General features: G+C 40.2%; 1 protein-coding gene across 4 annotated transcripts in view; it reads left to right on the plus strand.

Annotated features, from left to right (window-relative positions):
- Positions 1–22,897, plus strand: part of TSGA10 (testis specific 10) — a 200,730-nt gene that overhangs the window by 154,581 nt on the left and 23,252 nt on the right. For all 4 annotated transcript variants that reach the window (XM_073352435.2, XM_073352455.2, XM_073352463.2 and 1 more), the window contains 7 exons: positions 6,174–6,250; positions 7,363–7,531; positions 11,946–12,081; positions 12,815–12,979; positions 13,661–13,729; positions 17,148–17,378; positions 19,558–21,184. In XM_073352435.2, the coding sequence (XP_073208536.1) occupies positions 6,174–6,250; positions 7,363–7,531; positions 11,946–12,081; positions 12,815–12,979; positions 13,661–13,729; positions 17,148–17,378; positions 19,558–21,184 (2,474 nt within the window). The remainder of the gene's footprint in view (positions 1–6,173; positions 6,251–7,362; positions 7,532–11,945; positions 12,082–12,814; positions 12,980–13,660; positions 13,730–17,147; positions 17,379–19,557; positions 21,185–22,897) is intronic.

A 22,897-nucleotide genomic window follows, 5' to 3' on the forward strand; every position in this document is an offset into this window, starting at 1 on the left:
AACATTTATTAAAACAGCAACTTTGTAAAAAGAAAAATTTATAATGTGGTGAGTAGAGGGGTTATGTCTTGAGTATAGTTTATTTTGTGTTGATTTTGCTATGCCTCCTAAACTCTCTCTTTTCCCCCATATGGCCTTTTAGGTGGTGGTGGTGTGCTTTCGCTTGCATCCTGTTTGAAGGGGGTGGAAGCTAAGCCTGTCCCTTGAACAAGGCATGACCTTTTACAAGATATGTTCTGTTTTAACCATAAATTATTCCCTACCATAAATACTCAATAGCTTTCAGTTACATGGTAGGAAAGAATAATTTCCTCCACTGCAGGGATCACTGGGTGCAATTCTATAGGTCAGACTCCACAGTCATAGTGGTCCTTTCTGACCTCAGCTGTATGACTCTATATATTCTTTGTTAGAGTGTGCTCTTTTTTTCCCAATTTACTTTTTAACAGGCTGCTCTGGAGGAATGTTTATAAAGAGTTTATCTCCTTTCCTTTTGAACTCATAGAAAAAAGAATGGTCTTTGACATGGTTTGAAAATATGAGGGAGAAGTTGCAGATTCCCCTTCCATCCCCCATAGAAATTTGTTGTGTTTGTAATTTTTTGTGTGCTGCTGACTGCTGCTGTTGTATTAGGTTTTCTGAGGATGCTACCCAGAGAGTCTGCACATTCTGTGGAAATAAATAATTACAAATGCACTAGGGATGAGAGTTCAGGTTGTCTGATAACTGAGGCAAAATGTACACTGCAAAATCAAAATAAAAGAATTAAACAAAGATGCCACATCCAGCATATCTGACTAAGAACTCTTGTAAGAAAATGGAAGAGACAGTAGGTACATGGTGTTGCTATTTTTCTGTCCTGATCTGTGATGACTGAAACGCTGGTCGTGACAAATGTTAAAATGTTAGCACAAGTCCTTGTCAGGGATGCATATGAAGCCAGGTGTATTCCACCGCCCTCATCTGCTTTTCTGCAGGGTCCTTCTCATTTTATTTTTGAGGTCCTTAGGTACTACCACAATACCAGCAGGGATCATGGGCCCTGTTCTATTAGACCTTTTACAAACTAGCAATACAAAGGCAGTCCCTTACCCCAGGGAGGTCGCCACCAAGGGTTTAGACAATATAAAAGAGGGGAATTAACTGACAAAAGGGGCAGTGGGGAGGAAGGTGACAGTAGAGACAGGTGGTTTGTATAGATCAGTAGCCACAGTGGTCTCAGTAGTCAGAACTAGTTGCCACCTGTATCAGGGTATCCTGCTTCTCTATCTCCGGCTTTGGAAGTAGAGACATGTTGATGCCCCTTGGCTGTGTTCCTCTTGTGAACCCCTCAGTTGTATCCTGAAACTTCTGCTCTGGGTGCTGCTTCTTCTGCTCTGCCTCTGTTTGCTTGGGATCCTTGAACAGGAGGTGCAGGTCCCAAACTGGGGGGTGGGAAGAAGATGGGGAACTTCTGACTCACTTTACAGGAGCCTAAAAATGGGGCATTTTTCTTAATATTGTAAAGTGTTGTGAGGGATGCGCAGAAGAGTTTTATAGCTGGTGGGTGTGGGTTGGAGGGGCTTTATCTTTAGTAGTACAGAAAGGTTTATCAACAGGAGGGCTGAGGCATTTGTCATGAGGAAGGGGTTGGTTTGGAAGTGCTTGTCACTGGAGAAGTTGAAGAAGGCTTTTGCAGCTGGAAAGGGAGGGTCAGTTTGAAGGCACCTGTCACTAGAAGAAGGTTTCAACAGGAGGGGATATTCAGTTGGGCTGTGCTTTTCACTAGAGGATATTCGCTTGACATACTTCCATTTTTCTGATTTTCCCCTCCCCCTCAAGTGACCTTCCAGCCTCCTCCCACCACCCACTGTGATATCTCTGTATCACGATCCTCCCTGTTTTCAGAGATAAACTTGGGGGTTTAGCTGGTTGTTATGGAGGTGAAAAATAGTTGTGTGCTTTTGATGTGCTCCAAATCCTGGTCCCCTGGGATTGGATTCATGACACCACAGTAAGACTGGCATGCCAGAAGACCTGGGCCGTGGAACATCACCATTGCCCGTGAAGGTTCTGTTACTCCCACTGCTGCTGCTAGGGAAGCTCTGCTGGCTTTCTGAGCTTGTTCCCTCCCAAGAATTCCCACTTTTACTTTCCTCCCCATCTATAACTGCACGAGGCTTGATATCAGATCTAGGTCTGTGGAAAAGGCTAGGGAACCCCTCAGTTGTATCCTGAAACTCCTGCTCTGGGTGCTGCTTCTTCTGCTCTGCTGCAGGTGAAGTGTTTTATGGATTTGTGACCTTGCTTCATTCCTAATGTTCCTGCTTTTACCTTCCCTGAGTCATATGACTGGGGGAGGGGACTGTGAGGAGCATGGCCCATGCAAAGTGCCCCTCATGTCAGGATTAGCTCTGTGGAGAGGAATAAAGAGACCCCCAGTTGGCTGGATCTGATGTGGCTTCTGTGGCTGTAGCTACTTGCAGCTAGGGACTCCTGGCTGTTGGGCTTCCTCCATACCCCAAGAGTGCCTGCATTTGCCTACCCTGAGCCCACATTAACACACGGCTGTAATCTAAAGGTACAAGTTTTAGTACATTTCACAATATTTTGAGAGTTAAGGGCCAGATCCTCCGCCCACTGAAGTTATTTTTAACAATGCTTTTTAAAATATTATTTGTATTGAAGTTTTTCATTAGCGACAAAATGTTATTTTGTCTAATTGTAAAATATCTGGATATATCAACCATAGGAGAGAGAGGAAAATTAACGGTTATCACATTGCCACATTCTCTCTTGTATTCTTTTCATTTGCTTTTTCTCCCCAAGTCTAATTCTTACCTCTGAACTCATTTAATTTTTAAAAAAGGGTGCGGGAAGGAAGAAAGACAGCAAAAAAATCCTTATTTAGTAATGCCCGCCTGAAACTCCTTCCCCTGTAGGAGTGAGATTGAATGGGACAAATTTCTTTGTGACATGTCATCATCAAGATATTGACACACCTTGTAGTCCTAGTCACATAGTATGTTTTCATAACACAACTTTCATGAGAAACTACTGACCTTCTGCTCCACTGAGTATTGTGTTCTTTCATACAAATGAATGTGGATGGTTGTGATAGGTCTGTAACAACTAAATCAAATGCTGGCTCTGAATCCAAACTGCAAATATTTATCATCTGAACATTCCCACGCCTTGGTGATTTGAAATCCAAATCAAAGCCTTGCTAGATTTTAGAATGTTAGCATGCAGTGTTCAGATTTGGTTCATTAGTTTGCAGGCATCACAGGGGCTCTAATTTAAAATAGTGAGATTTACTTCTAAAGCAGGAATTGATACTTTGTAAATGAGATTGTATATCTGTGCCAAATTTGAAATGCTCACTTATTGAGTACAGAATGATTTTTCTGAAAATTGACAAGTAATACTGTTAATTTCCTTATGAGTTTTTATAATCTTTCAGTATGACCCTTTCTGACATTTTTTTTGCTGAGTCAAATCTTTTTTCTGATCCCTCTAGGAGTTAAATTTCTAATATTTGAGCTTTGATAATTAGTTCACTTGTAGACTGGAAAATGCTGCTTTAAATTTGCTAATCTGAAGCTTTTTAACATCTTAGTCATAAACATCTCTTTATATGTGAGAATTTGCCACCAAATTGGCTTATCACCCAAAATTTAAGTTGACAAAATGACTTCCAAATATTCAGATAATGAGTGGTCTATACTCTATCTATAGGATGTTTAGGGTCTATAATATTCCTGATATTCAGCTCGTGTAAATCAAAGTGAATGGAGCTATGCCAGTTTGTACCAGCTGAGGATCTGAGCCTTAGTATCTGTTGCTTATGCAGGGACTGCAGGATCCAAAGAGCTCATACTGTCTAATAGATACTACCGAGTGTAAATAGGGTCTGGAGTTAGGCTATGGAGGCATTGATTTGGGTCCATGCCTGTCATTAGCATTATCACAAGGTGAGGTTGAGGTTTTTCTGGCACCTCAGAACTGGAGAGCTATAACATGAATAATTGATTAGATACCATACACATTAATCTTTGTGTATTTTCGTGTGTGTGTGTATATAATATGTATGTATGTTTGTGGGGGTGGGTGCCAGTGATTGAACCATACTATAGAGAGAGAGATACACCTAGCTTCTCCTGTATGGTTCAGTCACTGGCACCGCCCACACGTACACTCAAGCCAAAACCCAGAAACCTAATAAATGCCACGCAAAGTCAACAGCTGGAGATGTCAGCAGGGCTCTGTAGATACTGAAGGTGGCACCCCGTGCTGCTGCCTTCCCTAGACAGCTCCCTGGGAGGGGGCCCCAGTGTCCAACATGCTTGACATCAATTAAAATGGAAAGGGCTCTAGGACTGCTTTATAGCGTTTCCTAGAGAGGGACATACATACCCTCTGGCTAAGACTCCCGGCATCCTGCTGCTCTAGCACCATTGCTGCTGTTCTCTGCCCCCGCGGGAGAGCTGCTCCTGGCAGTGGGAAGGCTACTGCCTCACTTGGTTGGGAGTAGACATGGTGTGGGAATCCTCTGTGGTACTGGGCATCAGGAGGAATTTCTCTGGCTGCTCCATCACTGCTGCTGACTGCCTCCCGAGGAGATTTGGGGAGTTTCATAGGCCACTCCCAAGGGAGGTTCCGTCCCATGTGCTCAGGGGTTGGCCATTCTGCTTCCTCATAGTTCTGTCTCTTTTTCCCTTCCCTCCACGCCCGCCCATGTGAAGGGGCAGATAAGGTCTTTGGACAAGACCCCTGGCCTTGCTGCTTCACTGCATTCCTTAATCAGGCAAGTTACTGCACTTGCTGACTAACCTGAGGCACTCCCTTCCCTCATTTGCATGTGTTGAGCCCACTGTCTTCTCAGTGTTTATCTTTATTGATTATTAATTCTGCTAAATAATAAAAAAATTAAAAACTGTGATTCTGGAAGGGTTCATTTTCAATGAATTTTACTGGCCTGGTTGATGTAGAATGTAGATCCTGAATATGGCAGGAGAAGCATTCATGTTATTCTGTGATGGCAGTGACTTTGGTAGTGTAGGGTAGTGTAGTAGTTTGTCATAGTCTGGCTCAAAAGTCCACTGATGTTTCAGGCAATGCATCATATTTCAGGCTGGAGCAATCAATCTTACATTTCCATTTCTCTAAGTCCTTGAATTACGTGCCTACTATTGAAGCTTTCTCTTATTTTAGTGGTCCATGACAGCCATGATGTGTTAGTTTTTCTATGTAGGTTCTGATATGGGCACCAATCACCATGGTGTCTGAATATTTATCACAGTATTTGAGTCACAGTCAATGGTAGCTACTATTTTATACCATGTCTACCATGAACTGATGGTTTTGGCAAACAAAGCCAACCTCCAGATGAGGAGGAAAAAGGAGCACAGCTGCTCTGAAATAGAATTTTAAATTATAAATATTTGTTTTGTCACCAAGCCTGGGACATGTATTTCTTTAGAAATATTTAGTAATTAGATTTTTTTTTTATGGACAGAACTATGATTTAGGAATCGTCTTACTATTTTAAAAGAAAATCATTACACATATAATGAACTGTGATTAGATGTTCATTATTTTAATTTTGACTTATATTTCTACATTGTTCTGGTGAGTAAATGAATTTTAAAAAGGCTGTCACCCTTTTGTGAATTTGTCAAAAAAAAAAGAAACTATACAACAATGGGCCACAATCCTTCAGTTTAAATTTAATTGAAATAAAATAAAACTACATTCAGTATACTTTTCTAATAGTATTTGTCCATGTAAACAGATGCTCTAGTTACAACAGAGAAGTTATGAGATCCCTAATGGGTAAGGAAGGCAGAAACACAATTGCAAATAGGAAGGGAAATAGGCCGTGAAGTAAATTCTCTCTGAAGAGGTGGTTCACACACTATGGAAAAAGTTTGGGACCTCATTTTCTGTCAGCTGAGGCCAGTGACAGAACTCTCATAGAATGAAATGGGAGCAGGATTAGGAGTTGTCTTATTAAGTTGCAACATCCTATGGAATTCATTCCAATATTACCTAAAGCACTTTGCTCTATGACTTATTTTTATCATTCTGGGTGTATACACTTAGTTGCATCAGTGTAAAATGGTCATTTGATGATTGTAAACTAACTTTTCTTTGAAACGAATAAACACCTTCTACTTCCCTCCCTTTTTTAGTGACTATCACATGAGTTCCACAAGGATAATGGATGCTAAATTGCGAGAGGCTGAAGGATGTGGTGAGGACAATTCAGGTACAGTGCCTACTTTCCATCTGTATATGAAAAGTATTCATTTACTGCTAAGAATTCTTGAGTTTCAGTATCTTTTGGTCTTCTCACAGTAATGATTCTATTTATTTAGGGAATGCACTTATGCTCTCTCTCTCTCTCTGAGTTACAATTTTGGGACATTTTCAGATGCTTAAATTAAAACACTTTCTTAGGGTGAAATTCAGATGTGGTGTAAATGGCATAATTCTTTTCACTTCAGTGGACTTGCAGCATGTCTGAGTTTTGGCCCTTTGTCTCTGGTGACTGTTATAATCTCTGCTGTTCGAAACGTGTGCCCATCTTGGATTAGTTTGCATGATGTCCCTGCAAGACACCTCTGCGAGTGTGTTGGGTTTTTGTTGTTGGATTGCTTTGGGTAAAACACTAATTTTTATCACGAGAAGATTGCAGTTATCTCTATTTAAGCTCCCTCCCCTCTGAGCAGCACAGCATCACTTTTCCAGATTATTGCTTGATTCCTATTTTAATATTCTGAGAACCAATGAGTTACATAATTACCATCTAAAATATTCTGGATTTGTTATAAAACTGATATTATTAAAAGCATTAGCCTCCTGACACTGCATTTTCCACCTAAATGTGACATTTTTGCATTTAAATTAATTTTGCCATTTGGAAACAAGCCTTTCCAGAACTTAACTGTTTAGTTTGCTAAATAACAACACTGAGTTTCCAAACTGTAATTTAAATCTCTGCATCCCAATCAGTTAACACAGTGGTTTTTCTTCATAGTGTAATTATATTAAATCTTATCTGAAGAGGCAGATGGAACCAGTATTAGAAAAGATCCTATTTCCTGTATTATAGGTTATTTCTAACATGCCATAGGCATCACAATGCATTCCTCCAGCTAATAATAATAATAATAATACCTTGCAATCAATTTAGACTTGAGAGACCTGTTAATACAAAACAAAAAAAACAAAAAAATCCAACCCCACAGTGGGCCAGGTTGCTTCTCCCAAGAAAAACTTCTTATGAAGAAATCTAAGAAAAAAGTCATAATTCTCTATTAAATTCTATTGGAATTTTAAAACTATCATATAGACTTTCCTTAATATTTCTTTATTTAGGAAAGAAAAAGTCAAAGTTCAAATCTTTCAAAAAGTTCTTTGGGAAAAAGAAAAGGAAAGAGACCTTACCATCTTCCGGGAGCATCACTCTGAAACCATGTCAGTCAGCTAGTGATGTCACAGCCCCAGAGTCCAGGCACATTGACTATGATTCTGAAGATGAACTTGAGTAAGTCTTACTTTTATTCGCAAACAAACAAGTAATTGCTTTTCCAAAAGACAGAATGATGTTTATGATTAAATATCCAAGTGCTTACCTCCAACTGTTACTCAAAAAGCTACATTCTGAGGCACCTCACTTTCTTTCGGAAAATACTGATGGTAATGGGGAAATTGCAAGTAAATGTGATTTACGTGCAACAGTTACTAGTATCTTATCTGAGGAGAAATAAACTTGATGATGAAGTTTTCAAAAGTGCTTAAGTGACTTAGGCTCCTAAGTCCTATTTTCAAAACTGACTCTCGGGAATTTAGGTACCTCAATCTCATTGAAAGTCAATGGAATTTCAGCTCCTATGGAACAGATTTGCAAAGGTATTTGTGCTCTTCAAGATAGAGATAGGCACCTAGTGGAATTTTCAAAAGTGTCTAAACAGGTTAGGCATCTAAATGCCATTGAAACTAATGAGAGCTAGATGCCTAATATGCCTAGGCACTTCTGAAAATCTCACTAGGGCTTCTTTCTGAATCTTTAGGAATGTAAATGTTGTTGAAAATCTGACCCAAAGTCTGTTTTGAAAATGGGAACTAAGCTCCTAAATCACGTAGGTGCTTTTGAAAAGTTTTCCCTAATTTTTAATCTGTAACATGTAAACTATATGAGGCATATGGTGTAAAATTAAAACATTTGATTGAATATACAGACAGAGGGAAAGGCCCATTATTCATTGCAATGCACTGCCTTGAGTAGGGTTGGCTGCTTAGAAAGAAAGTTTTTGTTTTAATGAACAGTATTTCCTCATGAACAAGATTCTGGTTATTCCAGAGATTACATAGCAGAGGAAAAGAGATGCTATTTTTGCAAGTGTGGATAGGTGCTGGAGATCGAACCTTCCAAAATGTACTGTCCATTAGAGTGACATTAGACAGTATTGCCACTAGGCAGCGCCACACAACCAAATAATCTTTTAATAAAAAAATTTGCATTTTGTAGTATTGGCAGTAGTAACAATACTCCTGCCTGGGCTGAGTATGTGAAGGCGTGGGTGTTACCCCAGAGTGTCTAAACTGGCAGCAATAGATACAGCAGAGTTGTTGCATTCTTGCTCAACAAAAATCCTTAAGAACAGTAATGGCCAGACCTTCCCTACGTGCTCTGTAACTCAGTCTTATCATGTGCCAATGTGTGTATAGTCCTCTGACCTTGCTCACATGCTCTATTTTTGTAAAATTGTTGTTTTTTATTCTTTTTTGTGTAAAAACAAAGGCAATAAAATACTCTGAAAGAAAGGAAAATGAATTCTCTCTCTCACAATTTGTTGGGACATTTGTAAACCTCCAACGTCCATCTAGAAGGTTTACATGTCCAGAAAGAAGATGGAGCAATTAGGAAACAAGGATACATGTGCTCATACAATATTGCTTCTCCAGTTGTTGTTTCAGTCTTGTAAAATGTAGGTGCATAAAGGAGCTGTAATGCCCCTGACTGGCACTTACTTAGCAAATTGTTATAGATCTCTCTCTGACCTTGTCCGCATTACAGAGATCACATTTTCACTTAGATAAACTGTTCTTGTAATGTCTCTAATGTATTGGGCACAAGCAGCAGGCTTTCCTTCCTTTTGCAGCTGGAATACAGATTATCTCTTTCCCCCTATTGTTTTATCAAATATATTTATAGCTACTACTGCAAGGAAAATTTCACTCTTCATTCATGTTTGTGTTCCCTTACGTCCCTCTGGCTGTATCTCAGTTTCAGGGCTACACAATTTTGTTCTGATTTTTTTTATTTACTGGTGGTAGTATTTTTTTTTATAATCTCTTCAAGATTCCAATGCCATAAAGAAACTAATAGCTGTGAGAGTCCCAAAGTGTCACATTAAGATTTGCTATATTCTTTGGTTTGCTTTATTTAAAAAGAAAGAGGGGGGAAGAAGCAAATCTATATGCACACATTTCAGATCTGTAGGCGCTGTGGTAGTACAAATAAATAATAACACCATCAGTTAAACAGAGGCAGATACACAATTGCCAGTATTTTGGATGTCATTAGCAAGGTTACCAGCCAGCCAGTGCTACTATCCTGCCATGCAATGAAAATTACCAGGACAGAGTCTTACCTGAATGACCCATGGAACTGCCCAACAGTTCTCTGGAAGAAACAAGGCATTTGATTCACCCTGTGCAACATTTGTAGAAGCAGTTACTTGCTAGTCCCCTCAGAAATAAGAAGTAAAATGAAGGAGTCTCACATCTCCACGACAAGCCCACAAGCAGTGTCCACAAAAACTGTAGTCCACAAGCTCCACTGAGACTAGTAGCATTGCATTCATAGGTTCCAATATTGCTACCAGTTCTGCCTGGATGAGTCTATCCGCATGGAGTCCAACTGAAGTCATAGAATCATAGAATATCAGGGTTGGAAGGGACATCAGGAGGTCATCTAGTCCAACCCCCTGCTCAAAGCATGACCAATCCGCAATTAAATCATCCCAGCCAGGGCTTCGTCAAGCCTGACCTTAAAAACTTCTAAGGAAGGAGATTCTACCACCTCCCTAGGTAACGCATTCCAGTGTTTCACCACCCTTCTAGTGAAAAAGTTTTTCCTAATATCCAACCTAAACCTCCCCCGCTGCAACTTGAGACCATTATTCCTTGTCCTGTCCTCTTCTACCACTGAGAATAGTCTAGAACCATCCTCTCTGGAACCACCTCTCAGGTAGTTGAAAGCAGCTATCAAATCCCCCCTCATTCTTCTCTTCTGCAGATTAAACAATCCCAGTTCCCTCAGCCTCTCCTCATAAGTCATGTGTTCCAGACCCCTAATCATTTTTGTTGCCCTTCGCTGGACTCTCTCCAATTTATCCACATCCTTCTTGTAGTGTGGGGCCTAAAACTGGACACAGTACTCCAGATGAGGCCTCACCAATGTCGAATAGAGGGGAACGATCATGTCCCTCGATCTGCTCGCTATGCCCCTACTTATACATCCCAAAATGCCATTGGCCTTCTTGGCAACAAGGGCACACTGCTGACTCATATCCAGCTTCTCGTCCACTGTCACCCCTAGGTCCTTTTCCGCAGAACTGCTGCCTAGCCATTCGGTCCCTAGTCTGTAGCTGTGCATTGGGTTCTTCCGTCCTAAGTGCAGGACCCTGCACTTATCCTTATTGAACCTCATCAGATTTCTTTTGGCCCAATCCTCCAATTTGTCTAGGTCCCTCTGTATCCTATCCCTGCCCTCCAGCGTATCTACCACTCCTCCCAGTTTAGTATCATCTGCAAATTTGCTGAGAGTGTAATCCACACCATCCTCCAGATCATTTATGAAGATATTGAACAAAACCGGCCCCAGGACCAACCCATGGGGCACTCCACTTGACATCGGCTGCCAACTAGACATGGAGCCATTGATCACTACCCGTTGAGCCCGACAATCTAGCCAACTTTCTACCCACCTTATAGTGCATTCATCCAGCCCATACTTCTATGTCACTTCAGTCAGTGGGACTCTATATGATTAGAAGTGTCCACTCTTACCGATCCACTTGCAGGATCCGGGTCATAATATCCATGGCTCAGATTGTCCTCTCTCCGCCTCCCACCCAATCAAAATTGCCCCACCATCTCCAAACAGAATTACCAGCCTTAACCTAGCAGATCCTAGGGGATCCATGGGAGTCTAGAAACAGGTCCCATATAGCCAATGTAGCAGCCCTTCGCCCCAACTCCACTGGAGTTGTCACCAGGATTCCTCTCTTTTCTCTCCTGCCTCCATGCCATGGCTTTCCCCTGAAGGAAACAGATCAGTGAAAATGTTAGTACAGGCTGGTGAATGGGCAATGTGTACATGGAGAACCTTATCGGGACTCAGGAGTGTAAAAGGGAATAAGTAGTGCACACAGATGTGTGTGTAAATTTTGTATGGAGAAACATTATAATTTTAATAGAGAAGAAAGTAGGAGGGTTCCATAGAGGCTATTCTAAAAACACTTAAAATTTAATAGAGGACAATATCCTTTCCATAGTTTTTTTTTCCTTTCGTTCTGAATCCTATATAATTTATAATTCTTTATTAAATGTTGTAGGATTCTTAAAGGAAAACCCACTTTAGAAATTATAATTATTGATTAAATTCTGTAGGGTTTTACTTCTAGGATTTTAGTAGTCTGTTTTATCAACATTACAGATGTCATTGCTTTCAAGTTGTTTTCTTTTTAAGGTACTACACAGGTTTATTTGACTGTTGTAACCATTGTTTTCAATCAGCAATTTAGAATTTTAGGCATAACAAATGATAAGCAACATTTATCTGATATCTCCATTTACAAGATCCTCTTTAGTTAATCTAAGAATTAAGTATCCGGTAAAAGGATTAAAAAAACAAGCGTATACATGTTCACTAGCTTATTATATTATCCTAGGTCCCACACAGGTATTATGGGAAGCAGAGCTTTATCACATGACAGCATTTTCATTCCTGAGCCTGCGCAAGAGCCTGCTAGGCCCGTACGAGTGTTTTCTCAGGAAAATGTTTCCGATCGGATTAGAGCTTTGCAGGTAACATAAGACATTCTTTTAAAATATTAGAAATTGAGTTTCTTTCAAATTTGACTTTTTAGAATTGTCTGTAACTGAACATTTGGTTTCTACTAAATAACAATAATTACATTAGGGCGGTGGTTCTCAAACTGTGGGTCGGGACCCCAAAGTGGGTCTCAACCCCCTTTGAATGGGGTCGCCAGGGCTGGCTGAGACTTGCTGGGACCCAGGGCTGAAGTCCGAGCCCCACTGCCCAGGGCCGAAGCCAAAGCCCAAGGGCTTCAGCCCTGGGCAGCAGGGCTCAGGTTACAGGCCCCCTGACTAGGGGCTGAAGCCCTTGAGCTTAAACTTTGGCCCCCCGGCCCGGAGCAGTGGGGCTCAGACTTTGTCCTCCACCTCCCAGGACAGTGGGCGGGCTCAGGCTTCGGTCCCCTCTCCTGGGGTTGTGAAGTAATTTTTGTTGTCGTAAGGGGGGTCGCGGTGCAATGAAGTTTGAGAAACCCAGCATAATTAGTGCATAATTTGTTAATCTGACAACATTACTATATCTTGATTCACTCTAAATTATAGTGGTAAGGTATATGAGCTGTCTGGTACCCAGGGAGAACCGGAAATGGAGGCGCTCTATGCTCTGGCTCATTAAATTGTATCTTGTTGTGTAGAGTTAAAATCAAAATAAATCATTGGAGTGGACAGAGTCAGATAATGTGGAAAAAAAACATTCAAAATGTACTTCCATGTCATATTGCAGTTGAAACTCCAACACAGCATGAAACTGGGGCCTCCTCCTCCATTTGGAATTCGTGCAAAGCGGATGGATGATGCTGGGACTAGTTCTGAAGATGATGGGTTACCCAGGAGTCCTCCAGAAATATCTTTGCTACATGAAATTCTAAGTTCCAGCACAGCAACAAGGGTGAGTAGATTGTGATATTGACAATCTCAACATTTACTGGACTAGACTTTCCTATTTGAGCATCCTTTTTTTGTGTGAAAGGGCAGGATAAAGGACTCAGTTTGCTGTCCTTCATCAAGTTTGCTCTCTCTTCATCAGAACTGGTTGGACTTCTTCAAACATCTATGCATAAAACCATATGGGTGATAGGTTGTCAGCTGCAGTAGCTCCTGGAGGAATGTTTGTGTCCCTCTTCTATTTTGATTGTGTTTATATGCCAGTTATGTGTATTGGGTTATTATAGCCAGCCACTGTAGCAGTCCAGAGAGAGTGAGTTTTCAGGAATTACAAAACAGCCAGGAATAAAAAATGTCTGAAAAATCTGGAGTCTCTTCAGAATCAGTCAATAAAAGCAGAGCACTCTCACTCTTAACATTGTGTCCTCCAGCATGGGAAGAAAAAACTTTCAAGAATTTGTAATTATTTTTAAAATGTAATTTTGCTATGCAGTATTTAATGAAGCCTTCATTCTTTTCCTGAGTCTCTTATGTTTTATATTTGCAAGGTCCTCACTAATTCTTGAACTTGGTAGCAGTACTGGACTGTAGCTTAGATTGTGTGTGTGTGTGTGTGGATGTTTTCTGTTAGTAATCATCTCATTTGTCATCTTTTACTGAATCTCTTCCTCATTCCATTCCACAGTTCTCTGACTCTCACAAGCACCCTAGCTCTTTGAGTTTAGCTGGAACAGGCAGTGAAGAAGAAGAACAGGTAACTTCCACCAAATATATTAAGAAGCAAGCAACATATATGTTAGTCTTTTAAGGAAATGTAAGGAATAAATATGTTACTTTGTTGCCTGTTTGCTGGAAGAACAACCTTTTGTATATACCTGTTTGCTTTTTTTGATGCTTGTCCTACTAACATTAAAAGTTGCAATTCTTTATCAACAGAATTCTCTAATGCCAAAGAATTATTGATGATGATGATAAAAAGTCAAAAAGAGAACAAACAAGTACATTTGAACACCTAAAATGCAGGAATTCTGCAGAGGATTTAACAAAATTTCTGACTGCCCGAATCTATGGAGTTAGTTCATGGTCAGGATTTATTGGTGACTCCTGGGCATGAATTTTAGACAGTGGCTTTCCCCCTTTTATGCTTAAAGATCTTGTATGTTGTGAAGGCTATTTGTTTTAAAAAATTCTTCATACTGTAATACTGAGGGATAATAATAGTAGTGGTAATAATGATGATAATAATAATAATTAAAGACCCCTTCTGGTATATCACCCATCTCAAAATCTCGAAGCACTTTACAAACATGAATGAATTTAGCCTCCAAACACATAGATAAACTTAGCCTGTGAGACTGATATCATTATCTGCATTTTACAGATGAGGAAACTGAGGCAAAGAGAGCTAAATGAGGTGCCCAAACAGAGGTAGTCTGTTGCACAGCCATGAATAAAACTCAGATCCTCTGAGTCCCAGTCCCCTGCTTTGACTACAAAACCACCCCATCCTCTTACATTGGTGCAGTAACACTTGGTCTGGTAATAGTGATTAGCATTGCTACTTAGGAGACCTGGGTTCAGACTTTAGTCAGTATCTGTCCACCTGACACAGCATGAGCTGGGGATTCTTCTGTGGTGATGTCTGCAGTCCTTGAGGAAAAGTGAATAGATGCCTTTCTTCAATCAGCACTAAATCATTCTGGTTGATTGAAAAGTGGTTTTGACAGGTTCTGAAGAGTCAGTTAGTCCTCCTCAGCTGCATTATGGTGGATGCAATGCCGGGGGGGGGGGAGTAAAGCGAGGAGCAATTTTGAGATGGGGGGGAGGGAATTGCAAAGGAAAAATAAAAAAGCTGGCCAGTTCTAAATTGACTGTTATGTGATAATCATGCAAAATATACTTTTAAATCCCATTTAGATGACACAGATTGCTGGCATCTTTTCCTCTTCACTATATATTTCACATAAAACTATTTGAAATGCTGCTTGTTACTCAGCAAAGTGAAATTTTAACCCATTTCAGAAAAAAAGGAAATAACCCTTTTCTTTTTCTTTTTCTTTTTCTGAAACCAGGTGTAAATACGTTGTAAATGTGTTTTGGTCGATTCAGGATACACCCAGAAAGTGGCACAGCACAAATGCATTCCTGCCAGTGCAGGCTTTAGCAGCAGCTTCTAAGAGATTGGGCTTCTTTAGGAGAGGGGAGGAGACACATCACCCCAGTGACAGTGCAAGACCTCCCTCCTGGGCTGTGGGAGGGCACAAGCTGGGCAGCACGACCTGCTACACCTTGAAAAAGATGTAGCTAGAGTCATCGTCCTCCCCATCCACAACAGCACAGCTTTGTTGGTTTGAAGAGGGAAGACGGTGCTGTGGCCTCACCTCCACTGGATACTCCCCCTCTGGGGCCGGCTCCCCTGCAATGGCCTCGCGCCCTGTTCTCACCAGTGCAGCCAGCTGAATGATGGTTGTACCCTACCACTGTGCGCTGCTTGGGAAGGGCTTTCTCAACCTTCTCCCCCCCTTATACACACACACAAGGCCAGCCATACCCTGACGTACGATCTCTGCAGCAAATATACATCTGAAACTCAATTCGAATGCTGTATTTTAAGTGAAGCGACAGAAACTGTGTTCTTTATTTTTCTAATCTAATGATCAGTGTTAGTATTACCTAAGGTCCGATCTCCAAGTGATCAAGGAGAAAGGGGTGGGGAAGGTGGGCTTCGTGCATTCATGTCAGTCGTTCAGGCGAGCAAGTGCTGAGCCTTTATCAAGGAGCTGAAATGTCAATGTATTCACTGTAAGGCACTAATGTGTAATGTACCCATGTATCATTGTTACACATTAGCAAATTGCAGATATCATAGAGAAAACTTCAGTCCAAATTAGTTAAAACATCCCTTAGCTGGCATAATTGAGTTATCCGCGCACCCCCCCCTTTCTTTTTTAAATATAGAATGATTGGAGATCCAGCTGTCACTTAAGTTTGTGGGAGTTTTTCCATTGATTTGAATAGGAGCAGGAACAGATCTTTTATATACAAAAGAATACCTGTTTGGCTGCAGTGCATAAAGCAGTTTTTTGGCACATTGGATACAAATGTTCATTTTTCTCCATAAGCAAAATAAATATTTCACGGCTCTTATTTGAGAGAAACTGTATATAACTGTCAGCAGCCTACCATACTTGGGTAGCAGCGCAAAGCACAATGAAGAGGAAAACTGCGATAAGGGAATATACTTCAGTTTCAAGCTGCCACAGGACTGCTATAAACAGTGAAAGGAGATCATTTTAAAGTTATGGCTGATACCTTGGCAATATCCTCTTATTTTTTTTCTTATTTTGAAGAATTTAATTATTGAAAAAGAAAAATCACTTTTAAAAATTCATTTTGTAAGATGATCCTAATTTCATACCTGAATGGGAATTGAGAATTATGCAAAAACCTTGGGATTTATATATTAAATTTATGGAAGGCTGAAAAGTTGAACTCTTCTGGCAGGAAAGTACCAGATCCTAAAGATACCAAGAGCATTATTTCTGGATAGATTGTTGTACTGGCTGGAAGTTCCGGGCTGCGAGCAGGCCATGATACTTTATTCTGGGGTGGGGGAGGGAGGAGGGGGATGAAATATTCCATTTGGGGTAAAAACGTCACAGATTTTCCTAATGGAAATAAACTGAAAAAATGCACAGTAGGTTAAATAATGGGGACACTAATCTTTGACTTTGTTTTCTTAAAGAGAGGGTTGTAGGATTGGAACGGGACGTGGCCCTGTATGACTGGAATGCAGAAAGGTTCTAGCCCCGTAGGTTGTGAGTAGGAGTCAGAAAGGGAGCTGACCCAGGAGGATTGGCCTTTGAAGTTTTTCCTAATTTCCTTTCTCAGATGTGTTGACTCTTTTTTCGTTTGTTTTAGGTCTGCTATTTAATGGTGAAGCATTCCTTTCCAATAGACTGGATATTGCAATCTTCTAGCTGTTAAAATGCAAAACTGCTATCACAGTATTTCATGTGCAAAAGCTAGTAATTGCAGTGCAACTGAAATAAAAGTAAAAAACAAAAAAAAACCCAAATCCCAGTAAACAAGTTTTTTCTCTGTAAAATTCCTATTTTCATTGCTTGATTTCATTGTTTGATGTTTTCTTTGGGATTTTTTTTTTTTTTTAGGTCACATCAGGTCCTTCTTCTAGGCCCCACTCTACAGAAGGCCAACTATTCCCTAGGCATGCAAGTGCTAAAACTATATCTCCCCAAACATCTGACAGCAGCATCTCGCCAGCAGCTGATTTTGACACTCCGCCTGAATTCTCCACTTGCTTGGATAATTCTGCTGCTAAACACAAGCTTTTAATAAAACCACGGAACCAGAGATCTAGTAAAATGAGAAGACTTCCTTCGGTAATTGTAAAAATAAACAGAGAACTCAGCACTGACTTTAAACTACACATTCTTACTTGACTTGCCATTCTTATTTCAGCCTCTATAAGCATTTATTAACTAGTGCCAGAGCTGTGAGTGGATATTTCATTGCTTTCTAATCACTAATGTTTAATAAGCATTGTGTATGCATCTGGAATACAACCCCTAAGGACAACGTATAAACTGCACACTGCGAGAGGGGATTTCTTGTTAATTCTCTTGATATAAGGATTTATGGCTACATTTCATTTCTTCTTAAAGTTACCGTGAGGTGTTATTTCAGCGTTTAACCGTGATGATAAAATTGAGGCTCTAGTAGCATTTGTTACTCAGTTTTTAAAAACCAGAGTATAACTTGATTGTACCATATTTTTGTGGATGGAAATTTGGTCTGTCAAATCTGACCCTTTAGAAAGAATTTTGTTGTTGGGCTTTAAAAAAATCCCCAAGGCAACTGGGACATTTTTAACTTTAGAAAGGCACGTAAATAAGAGATCACATGGCCTATGAGTGGGAGCCAAGTTCTGGTTCCTGGGAACATCGTGCGTTCTAATCCCCCTTATGTGGGACTATCCAATCACTTTACCCTTATGTGGCTTCACCAGCAAAGGTGGAAAATTTGAGCAAAAAATATGCCCTCGCAAAAAAACATTTTTTGTACCTCAGTGAAGTTTTTCTGAGTAAAAAAGACAGCCATTGTAGAACACATTTTTCTGACTCTGTCTCAAATCTTGATTTTTTTTTAATTAAAATTGTACAGGCTCTTAATACATTATTTCCATTAGTATGTCTGGATATTTTGAACCTTGTTTAAAGACATAAATATCATTTTCCCCCAATTATGATGTCAAGAGGATTTGTTGTTTTTTCAAAACCAGTAAGCAACTTTTGTGCTTGGGAAAGCAATCTTGAGCTATGCATAGTGACAATGCAGGCTGTGTCAGAGAAGCATGAAAAGCAGCCGTGGAAAAGGCTATCTAAGCCATTCCTTTCTGCCAGTGCAGGAGTGTTGCCAAAGTATAGTCACTATTGCTTTGTCCAGTCCTGTCTTAAATAACCAGAGATAGAGCCTCCATGATTTCCCTTGGAAAGCTTTTGCACTGTCTAATAGATCTTACCACTAGTAATTTTTTCCTCATACAATTTTGCCTGAGCACTTCTGTCCTAATCTACATCCTGTTTTTATATTCCTGGACCTTTATTTGGAATAGTCTACATTTTATAATGAACTAGCATGGTAACGTTGTTGTTTGCAAAACTGGGAGTAGGATGAGACATAAGTCACTTTAGAATGCAAGCTTTGTAGTCCTCAGATTAGTACCTACATCTAAAATATGGATTTACACAATAGACTACAGTGGTTCAGTAAGCTAACAAAGGCACTGTGTGAAAATGCATGTTCCACAGCTTAATAAAATGCTTTGAAATAATCCTGTATAGTCAGCCAGTTCTAAGTTCATATTTCCAAAAGCTTACCTGATGTGTTATCAAAAGACCTCCCAAATAAATAGATGCTTTATAAGCTTTCGTGAAATATTTTTAACTCTTGAAAGAAAACAAAAGCTACAAAAGATTGGAAGGGTGTGTCACAATTTGACTAAAGGTAAGAAGACCATCTGCTGTACGTTATCGTATTGAGTACTTTTATTCTGCTATTCCCTTTGCATGGACTTGCTGCTCCAAGGTCAGGCCTTACAAAGAAGGGTTTGTGTGATGTGTAATGGCATGATGGAGCTGCTCTTTGCCACTGGAGCACCACAATGTAGCCAAATTGCACTGGTGAATCCAGCCCCAAAAACTTGTCCCCAGAGTCCTACAGCTTCAACTTTGCTGGATATTGGCTACAGATATAAAGGCATCAAAGAGGTTAATTATGTAGGGGCAGGAAATGACATCTTCCTTTGATTTCTTGATAGTTTGGTTAGAAAATTATTACACATATACGTAATACAGCTTGCCGAGCATAATACGATGAAATCAGCATATAGTACTTAAATATAAACTAATTAGCTATGTGTGTTCAAGACAGGGACTGTCTTCCTCTATCTTTGGAAAGCAGTTGCCAGAGTGTGGGCTCTGCCACAGTCTAAACAATAAATAAAAGTGTGTGAAGTTATAAAGAAATAATAAAATCTTAATAATTGTTTGCTCTTTGTAGCGGACCCAATCAGAGTCTCTGAATGACTTGAGCTGCACCCCAGAGGAAGAGGAGCACGATGGAAGAGAGATGCTGACAGACTTGACATATGAAGTCTTCACCACCAGCCATCAGAAGTTGACACACAGCACAGCTGTGACGAGTGACGTGGCCTCCTGGCAGAGACCTGAAATGCCTAAAGACTTTCCCCATGGCTCGAGACACAGAGATGAAAGGCCTCTCACACGGCAGTTCGCTTCTGAGTCTGCCATTGTACAGGAAGCCTCGTTACATGAGAATAATCCTGAGGGCTGCCAAACTATGCTGGAATTAACACATTCTAAGTCAGATTATCCTTCTCCTTTAGAGCCTAAAGAAAACGTAATCACCTTGTATCCCCCTCCGGATAGAGAAACACAAAGGGAAAAAGAGCCCTCGGGAACACTGAGTGTGTCCACCAGGAATGTGTGTGATGTGTCAGTTAATACTTTAAATCAAGAAAATAAACAGTTTCTTAATGAGTCTTTAGTGAATAATCTGCTGTCTGAAGAGGATACTTCAACCAGTACTGGCAGTTTTTCTTGTTTGAGAGGGCCAGAAAAAAATGTACAGAAGGATGGTCAGATACCCATGGAAACTTCCTGTAATAAGGAAACAAAGAAGGAGTCTGCTGCATTGCCAGCTTCCAGCAAGCAATTACCTGAAAGGTCTTCTCAGCTCACAGACTCACCCTGTGTTTCCTCTGACATCCCACAGCCTGCTTTGTCATTGCAGCTGGGGTCATCTGCTTCCTGGTCTCTGGAGCAAACTGCGCCCACTCAAGAACTAGCTGCATCTGACAAGGAAAACAATCAGTCCCTGGGACACAGGGAGGCAATTTGGGGGGAAAAAACAGAGAAAGCTGTGCATGAACTCAGCACCTTGAGAAAATTTTCAGTGTCATCAGCATGGGAGAGACCAAGAGCTGGCAGCCTCCACCTGAAAGAAAACTCAGAATGTGAAAGTCCATTAAATGTCAAATTACCCCTGTCAAAAAACAAGCTCTCTTCAAGAAATGATAAGTTGAAAGAGGATGTGCAGGTGGGCGCAGATCTACAGGAGGAAAAAAATAGCATTAAAAAGCAGGTGTCGCTGGCAGATTCTGACTCTGAGGTCACGGGCAAAGCAGCAGACAAAATGGTGGCTGGCTATGTTTCTCAGGCCATTGATGCAATTCCAGTGGTATCCCAGTGCCAACCAGGCAGTGAAGATAAAAGTCCTTTTCAAGTAAAACTTAGATCCACTTCACTGTCCTTGAAAGATAGAGACAGCTCTTCACCAGAATCGAAGGGGTTTAAAAGATACAGTGCAGAGATTAATTTAGAAAAAGAGGGATTGGCATCACTTCTAAAAGGTGAAAAGGCACAGATCAAAAAAACTGCTGATGTAAATATCAATGGCTCTGTGAATGACAACATAAAATCTAAAACAAAGTCCTCTGAACAGCTTATCACAAAACCTCCATTGCCTAGGAAGCCTGTTTTGCAAAATGTAACTAATGCAAACAGTAACGTGAACGTGGAAAAGCAGGAAAAAGCCACTAAATCTCCTGAATCCAGAAGTAAAGACAGGGACTTGGAGAAAAAATCATGTCCTTCAAAAGTGCCTGGTAAGACTTCTGATACTTTATATAGTTGTCTATACTCATTTGAATTCAGAGAGGGTTATTTTATGATCTTGAAAGGTATACTTCTCTTTGAAACAATGAAGATGACTTCTAGCAGTAACACATTCCTTACATTTGTTCCTTTGTACAGTTTACTAATCTGTTTGCCAAAGCAGAAGCATTGTATACATGCAGATGCAGTTTAATAGAAATGAAATGTTGCAACAAAAAATGAGAAATGAAACCTCTACTACTTCTCAAAGGGAAACAGAATGATATCAGCAAAGTAATGTTTCAAAATCATTTGAGTTGATCATATCTCTTTGACTTAATGGAAGCCATGCGAGATAGTCTGCAAGTTCAGTCTGCAGCAGCATCCCAGCTGTGCTCATGAAGTGATTACCCAGTGAAGTGGTATTTCTTTTCTAGTTCCAAACACTCGCTTTCCTGGTGGTCACTGATAATGACTTAGGCCCAGGTCCTCAACTGTATTTTAGGTGCCAAACTTCAGTGAAATACCTTTGAGGATCTGACTGTTAGGCCCTGATCCTGCAACAAGCCCAGGAGTCCACCCACACAGAGGCAACTGCAGGAATGGACTCTTAATAAGAAATAGTGAAGCTTTTTGTTATGGCCAGAGTACTGGAAGAGTAGAGTTGCCAACCCACCAGGATTGGCCTGGAGTCTCCAGGAATTAAATATCTTTAATTAAAGATTATGTCATGATTAAATCTCCAGGAATATGTCCTATCAAAACTGGCAACTCTATGGAAGAGCCAAGCTCTGATCCACAAACCTATTTAAAAGAAAGTCCAAGGGGGTTAGGGTACTGTGCAATATGTTAGAATTTTTCAAAATCACCCCTTCTACCAGAGCAAGATGAAAATATGACCCTGAATACCCTACTGGCCACAGTCTGGTTTCTCATTGAGATTTCTCTGGTAAGGTAACAGGAAGTCTAATGGAATTGTTGCACATTTTGAATCTGTATATTTTAAAGTTTAGCAATATTTTTGATATTGACTCTAAAAAAGTAACTAGAGATTTTCACAACCAGATTTGTTGAAGTACAGAGATAGGTCCAAGTCTATATCTGAATGTGAACTTCCCCAGTTCAGTGCTATTTGGATTTTGTGGTGGTGTTTGGCCCAGTACAGAAAGACCTGAGACCCAACTCACCTATTGGCCAAAGATCAGGTGTATATGGCCAAATCAGATGTAGTACTGTGGTCCAAATCTACCTAAGAGCTGATTTCTCCTAGGTTTAGAATGAATAAGGATTCTGCATTAAAACAAAACAAAAAACCCCCGCACCAACAGACATTTTAAACATTCTTTTGTAAGCATATTTTAGAATATATGAAAAATTGTTGCCTGACGTGACATAGAGCCATTCAATCTGGTTAGATTTAACTCCTCTTTTTATCTGAAACCCAGGGTTTGCTCATGACAATTATGTAACATTTCATTGCCGTTGCAGTAAAATGATAAACAATCTTACTGGAAAACTTGCAGAAAACTTTACTGGTTGCTCTTTAGTTATAGGGACATTGACACTGAAAATCACACCTCTTTCTGAAAATGTTATGCTTACTAGTTTGCAACTAAAAGGACTGTAAATGAAAGAAGTTAAAGGGAAAAATTGTTTTCATTGGTTTCAATCTTCAGCTGTTGTAAATCAGTGTAGTTCTGTTGACTTCCAGGGAGCTGTGCCGA

Source organism: Lepidochelys kempii, chromosome 1, assembly GCF_965140285.1.
Source record: "Lepidochelys kempii isolate rLepKem1 chromosome 1, rLepKem1.hap1, whole genome shotgun sequence".
In the NCBI taxonomy this organism is placed as follows: domain Eukaryota; kingdom Metazoa; phylum Chordata; order Testudines; family Cheloniidae; genus Lepidochelys; species Lepidochelys kempii.